Source organism: Mirounga leonina, unplaced genomic scaffold (genome assembly GCF_011800145.1).
Source record: "Mirounga leonina isolate KUSES-001 unplaced genomic scaffold, KU_Mleo_1.0 Mir_125, whole genome shotgun sequence".
NCBI classification, from domain to species: domain Eukaryota; kingdom Metazoa; phylum Chordata; class Mammalia; order Carnivora; family Phocidae; genus Mirounga; species Mirounga leonina.
In genome coordinates this window covers 11,491,496-11,498,349 of record NW_023270305.1, presented here as the reverse complement: position 1 = coordinate 11,498,349, position 6,854 = coordinate 11,491,496, and the positions used below count along the sequence as shown (strand labels likewise).

Below are 6,854 nucleotides of genomic sequence, written 5' to 3'. Positions count from 1 at the left end.
CCATAACAAGGAATGAAGAACTGATACACACTACAACATATAGGTGAATCTTGAGAACACTATGCTAAGTGAAAGAAGCCAGAGACAGGAGACCACATGTCATATGATTCCATTTGTATGATGTGTCCCTAATAGGCTAATTCCTAGAAACAGGAAGTAGTTTAGTGGTTACCATGCACTAGCAGTGGGGAAGTGGAGGGTGACTGCTAATGGACTCCAGTTTCTTTTTGCAATGGTGAAAATGATCTGCAACTAGGTAGTCGTGATGGTAGCTCAACTCTGTGAATATACTAAAAGCCACTGAATTGTATACTTTAAAAGGGTGAATTTTATCATACGTGAATTATATGTCAATAAAGCTGTTATTTTAAAAATAACCATAAGAAAGAAGCTATAGCAACAACTAAGGCAAGAAGTCATGAGGGCTTAAAATAAGGTAGTGGGATGGAGAGGTACGAGAGCCTGGAGGTGTGAACTGGGGAGTCCCGAAGACTGATTTTTACCAGCAAGGATGCAGAGTCCCCAGGCTGAAACCTTGAGGAGAGGGTCTGATGGGCCCCATGGTGCACAGGTCTGCATGAGCAGTGGCTGGCTTCCCCGAGAATGAAGTTCTATACATATGGCAAATGAAAATGCTTTAGCAAAAACTGTTGCTTCTTTGGTCATCTGTAGACCACAAGGATGGCCAAAGCAGTGCACAGAACCATAGCCTTGCCTTTATACTCTTCATAACTCCAAACCTTTTTCATGCTGCCAGTAGAGTTTGAGTAATCTGGCTGTCACTACTCAGGGTGAGGTGCCCTGTGGAGGGGAAGGCGAGGGCATGGCCCTCACCTGCTGAGAACATAGTCTTACTGACCTGGTGTGATCCACTCAAAGGCTGTCCTCAGCTTTCATGAGGAAAGACACTCAAGTGACCAGCCAAATGTTACCTAGAGGGCAACAGAGCCTCATGGGTTATAGATTTGGGAAGGTAAGCACCCAGTTTGGATTATCTGATTTTTGCCATCCTGTGGTAAAGGCAGACTTCTTGGAGTTGGCTTCACATTTTCATCAGTCCCTTGACTCAGGTGGGGGAGCACTTTAACCTACCTCTTGGATGCCAAGGTCAGGGTACGCCCTTTAGAGCTGAGGTTGGTGCAGCCAATACCAGGGCTGTTTTTCCCTTTTCTTTACTCTCCCAGGCCAGAGTTGTGGTCGGCAAGAATGTTAGGAATCTCTTAAGAGTTTATTACAGAGTGAAGGCTCCCAGGAGGAGTTTTAAATGAGGCAGCAATGGCTGGTCTAATATCTTACATCAGTGGACTCTTTCCCTCCCCCAGAGCCATTTCCTGTGTAAAGCCAAAGCCTTCCGTGGAGGAGTCAGTGCGTTGCTGAGATTCTTACCAGGCAAAGGGAAGACTGCTTCCCAAGAGGACCATGTCTAACATGGAGTGGCTTGTCTGTCATATTCGCAGAATTCTTTTTCTTAGTACAGATTTCTGAGGGAGATTGGAAAGGAGGAAGAAGTCTTAGTCTTGGAGAGGCCGTGTGAGGTAGCACGGAGTCTCACGGAGCAGGGTTCGAGGGCCAGGGTGCCTTAGACCAACCCTGTTTCATGTCTGGACCCTGTGCAGCAGGGATAGCCATCGTGGGATTGTTAGGAGGACTGGACGTGATAATGTACGGAGAGCACTCGGGGTATGGCATAACTATTCCTGCATAGAGCTCACTTAATTTTTCTAAGATTGTTTCTTCTTCAAGAGTGAAGAAGATGCCCTGTGACTTTTAGGGTAGTTGAGAGGATCAAATGAGATAAGTATGCAATTATGCTATACCAAGATTTGATTGAGATTTAATTAGAAAAGCCCTTCACAAGGATCTTGGTAATCCGTTCCAGAGTTAGCACTAATACATTTATCCTTATGTTGAACTAGAATTTTTCCTTCTTTATTATTGTCCTTTTCAGCTCACTTGGCCTTCTAAGAACCCAAAGTTCATTTGTTTCATGAAAATCTTCGTGCACTGAAAGATATATTCCACTCACCCCTAGCCTTTAGGTTTAAAAAAAAAATCTTGATTATTACTGCAATTTTCTCATCTGTAGTTCTTTGTTACTTTATTCTAAACTCTAACTTTTCCATTGCTTCTGGTGGTCAAAATAAGAAATGATCTTTGAGAATTTCTTGGACTAAAATATAGGGGAAAGTTTACTTTCTATCCTCGATTCCCCATTAAAATATCTATATCTTTTATTAGAAAAGCAACGTCTCTTTATATACATTTTGGAGAAGAGGGAAGGAAAACTGCCCACAGTTGTGTGAGTACAATTAATAGTTTTATGACTGCACATCTGGTTGTTTTTATATACATATTTTATGTGTCTTTGTAGCTTATCTATCTTTATACGTATCTTACAGAATCGGAATCACATACAAATAGGAATCTTACAATGTTGTTTATATTACTGCTTGTCTTTAGCACCTAACTCGTAGAATTGTAAGGATTCGGTGCTTTAAGTGCTTAGCACAGTGTCTGGCATAAAGTTAGTGTCCATAGGTGGGAGCTAGTTATTCTATGACATTTCCTGAGCGGTGCCCAGAAGTGGATTTACTGGGTCAGGTACCTTTTGGGCTCTTGGTACATGGCATCTGCCACATTGCTTTCTAGAAGCCGTTTCAGTTCCTCAAGCCCTTGGCAGTAAAGAGTTTCTCCGCTCCTCGTTAGCACTTGGAGCTCCCCCCAGCACCTCCCCACTTTGTTTTTAGGTTTGGGAAGCTAATTCAGTAGGTGCAGATAATGCCTCGTTATTGAAGTGTCATTATTTCATAACTGGATGTTGAACTTGTCTTACACTTACTAGCAATGTTTCCTCTTGTAGGGGCTGTCTATGACCTACCTAACAAGCGGAATCACTGAATGTTTTCTTACTGAATTATGTAGGCTCTTTAATAAAGATATTAATCCTTTGTCATATGGACAGCAAATCTTTTTCCTGACTGTTTTCTTCCTATTTTGGTTGCAATTTTTTTTTTTTTAATTCACACATGCACACATGCGTGCACACACGTACACACAATGTGATCCATCTCCTCTGTGCCCGACCCTTGCCAGGTCTGATGGTAGTAGCTTGAGTTCAACAAGAGAGACTCCTCCCATAGTTACACAGGCTCCTGATAGAGTGGTCACACATGTCTTTCATGGTGAAAGTACACAGACTCTTCACAGACCCAGAGAACACATTTCCCTTGATTTGGGGAAAGAGGGTAGAGAAGGAAGGAGCTAACAAAACTATTGCTTGGTTTTTATAACAGGTGATAATTTCAGCTCTTCGTGATTAGAATCTTCTACACATTCTCCATCCTTTCCTCTAGGACTGGTGTTTCTGAAGATACCATTGCAGATATTTATTTGGCAAATGTCTGCTCAACCATCATAGGCTTCAGCCGAGTCCTCTGAAGAACTCCCACTCCCACCTATCCTGATCCACCTTCTTCACGTGTTTTCTTGCAAGAGGAGGCTAGGTCTTAGTGAGATTTGGGGACTGAGGGCGTGGGGCTCTTCACATGGATGAAATGCTGGTGAATCTCCCTTTTCCTACTACCCTGTTTAAATTTAAACTTCTTTCCCTGAAAGAGAGTGAGCAATCCTACCTGGCACCCAGGGAAGCCTTGTGTGGATATCCTTAGTAGAGCAAAGTCGGTCTGTATGTTCCCTTGCTAAGGAGTCCTGTCCTTTCTCATCACCAAGGTCTGCACTACAGTCTCTAATAGAGCCCGGACGGCTGATGGGTGAAAGAAGGAGCAGGCCTCCGTGGGGTTTCTCATCGCTGTGGCCAGGATGGTGGCACACAAAGGCATTCCATTGGCTTCTGAGTCTAGATCTATAAATATATTTATTATAATATAACAAGAACTTAACAATAAACATATACTATGTACAATACCATTACAGAGAACCCTGTTTTATATCATTCACAGAAATAGCCAGTTTTGCTCCAGTGTGAGAAGTGAGGAGAGAAACGGAATTTCAATGTCATCTGTGTCGAGTCTTGCTGACCCCTAACACCTCCTTTGGAGGCAGACACACACCAACGCTAACATTAGCCTTGCCCCAGGCAGTTAGAAATTTGTGCTCCAGTCCTTGGGTTCACACTTGCACCCTGTTTGACATAAATACTTTAAATGACATACAATGTATGTAGTTTTGTGCTTATTACTTTTTTAAAAGAATAAATAATATTAAAAACTGCATAACGAAGCTCGGTATCTTGTCCGAGTGGGAGCCACACTTGTAGTGCTAGAAGTCGATGCCCGACGTTGGAATTGGAATTTTGTGTCCTCAAATACCGAAAGGTGGAAAGCATGTCCTGTCCTTTTCTCCTTAGAAATGGTTTTTATCATGAAATGACGGCAAGTTGACTTCCTGGATAGAAAAATGGTAAATGCGTATTTGGTACCAACTTCAACTAAACGGCGCAGTGACGGCGGCTCTCTTCTTGCCCTGGGATGGAAACTGATCACCGCGTGAGGTTTGAGGGTCTGAGGACTGGCAGGAAGGCCTTTCTGTCATGAGCCACGGTGTGACCCCCCTCCTGGCTTCCCCTTCCTCTGGTTCGTCTGCTACAGGAAGAGTGATTCTGCTCATGCCCCTCAGGCCTTGGCTGTCATGGCTCGTCTACAAAGGCTGTCCCCATCCTGAGAGCTCTTGTAGCAGGTGCCTTAATATATAGCTATAAATATCAAAAATAGTCTCCTGTGCTTTGTAGACATTTATTCTCCCTCCCTCCCTCCTTCCCTTCCCACCCGGCCTGGGTCCTCAGCTTTACCTCATGGAGGGAGCCGGACTGGTGTCATGAGCCAGGACTGGTTTCCTTCTAGAACAGAATCTTCTTTGACAACGCCTCCAGGAGGCACAGCTCTTGATGGGGCTGTCTGGGAGTTACATTTTTTAAAAAATAAAACGGGGGCCCTCACCCCCACCCAGGAGAGATCCTCTATTCTGCACATAGAAAAAATTAGAGCGAATGCCCCACTCCGGCACAACCTACAAAGAGCTTTGGGAATTCCCGCATGGTCCTCTCATGGCCTCCTTCTCTCAGTACTTAAAAATAGCCTTTTTGTTTATCAAGAAAATGCCTTGGAAATCTAAATAATTCATATCGGACAAGAGAAAGCTAGCACAGTCACCTGTCCTTTCTCCAGCAAAAACACGGTAGAAAAACCTGTGAGGGACAAAGGTTCTCCCAGCCGTCCCCGGGCTGCCCCTGCACGGCTGCTCCAGCCACATTGGGCTCGGCACCGGTGGCCGGACCTCCCTTCTGCCCGGCGGGGACCAGGAGCCTCCTAGGCCTCGTGCCACACACAGTATTGTCCCTTCTCTTCTCTCGGCCACGGACAAGTGTAGATCGGTTAAAAACAAAAGTAGGAATCAAAGTGATAAGGACACTTTGATCTTATTCCAAAGAGAGCCTGACACCTAATATTGTCATAGGATAACTGATCTATGGTTGTTTAGGGATCAAGCTTGCTCTGCAGGAAGGAAAAATCAGCTTCTCTCTCCCAGTTGAAAAATATGTGAAACTCTATTGCACCGGGCAGAGCGAGCGCCTCCGTTCAGAGCAAGTGCCTTTGAAGGAGCCCCCAGGCCCAGCTGCTTGCATGGTTGTGGTTCCTGCTGCATGGAGCGCTATGCCCCCGTTTCCCCCAAAGGCGAGGATGATTTTCTACATTCAATGTAGAGAGTATTCAAAATGTTAAGCGCAGTGATTCCCTTGATTGTGTCTATCAACCTCTTGCGGGTGTTGCTGAACATTGATCACTGTGAGTAGCATACATGCCTCACCAGACTTGTCCAGTCTCGTCGTGGGCTTTCTGCAGACGTCAGCCGCTTTGAATATATTTCTTTATCACGACGCAGCCGTGTCTGAACACGGGGCAGGGCATGTGGGGTAGTAGGGTCCACGTGTTGGTCGCGGGCTCGTAGGCTTCCATGTTGCCCAGGGCAGGCCCCTCACTGCTCACAATGCCCCCAGTGGCATAAATCTTGCCGTCAAGCACCACGGCGCTGTCAGGGAGAGCGGGGAGAGAGTTAGCCATTTCACTTCCACCTCGGACCTGGAGGTGGACTCAGTACCCCGGCCCGGGGCAGGCTGCCTCTCCCCCTTTGCCAAAGGTCTGAGGGATCTCACTGCTTGCCTCTGTCCTGTGACCCGAGCCGTGTGTGTGTCCGCCCCGTCAGCTTTGAGACTCCAAGGCACAGGAAAGGAAAACCTTTCCTCTAGGGTTGGTCGGGGTGCCCTGCGTCTACCACCCTCTGAGCCGTGGGGGACATCCCGGGACCTGCCGGACCACCGAAAGGTGGCGGGGAGAACAGCCTTGTGTATGGGACCCTTGAATCTGTTCACTGAGCATTGTTTTGTGTTGCCCAGAGGCTTCGTACGGCTCCAATCGAGTAGAGAGCACGACTCACAGGGCTGATGGCAGACAGGATAATAAGGAGCCAAGTCTTAACCCAACACTGACTACCTGACCGTGAAATTCACCCTGGCCCCGGGAGGCTCCCTGCCCTGATTGCTGAGCACCAGGGGCCTGCTTCTGCCCACCGGTGACGGCCCGGCGTCCCCACCCGCGGCAGCCCGGGACACCTTCCTGTTGCCTGCCACCCTGTTGTCTCAGCGAGCTGTTCCCACGGCCAGAGCACCACCGCCTGCCCCTGTCTGCACGTCCCGTCTTCCCGCGGCTCAGCTCCCCCGTCCCACGTGCACCTACATCCACGCATCCGGCCCCCGTTTCTGCCGCATGTCAGCTAACGGCCCCGTCTTCTTGACTGTCCCCTGACGCTGAACAGGTGCCCTTGCAAAGTCACCTCTTTCT

General features: G+C 47.1%; 1 protein-coding gene across 2 annotated transcripts in view; it reads right to left on the bottom strand.

The window, feature by feature from the left end:
* Nucleotides 1-238: 238 nt before the first annotated feature.
* The window catches only part of KLHL29 (kelch like family member 29), a 306,360-nt gene continuing 299,744 nt past the window's right edge, over nt 239-6,854 (bottom strand). For both annotated transcript variants that reach the window (XM_035000667.1, XM_035000666.1), the window contains one exon: nt 239-6,045. In XM_035000667.1, coding sequence (XP_034856558.1) covers nt 5,862-6,045 — 184 coding nt within the window. In that variant the 3' untranslated portion in view covers nt 239-5,861. The remainder of the gene's footprint in view (nt 6,046-6,854) is intronic.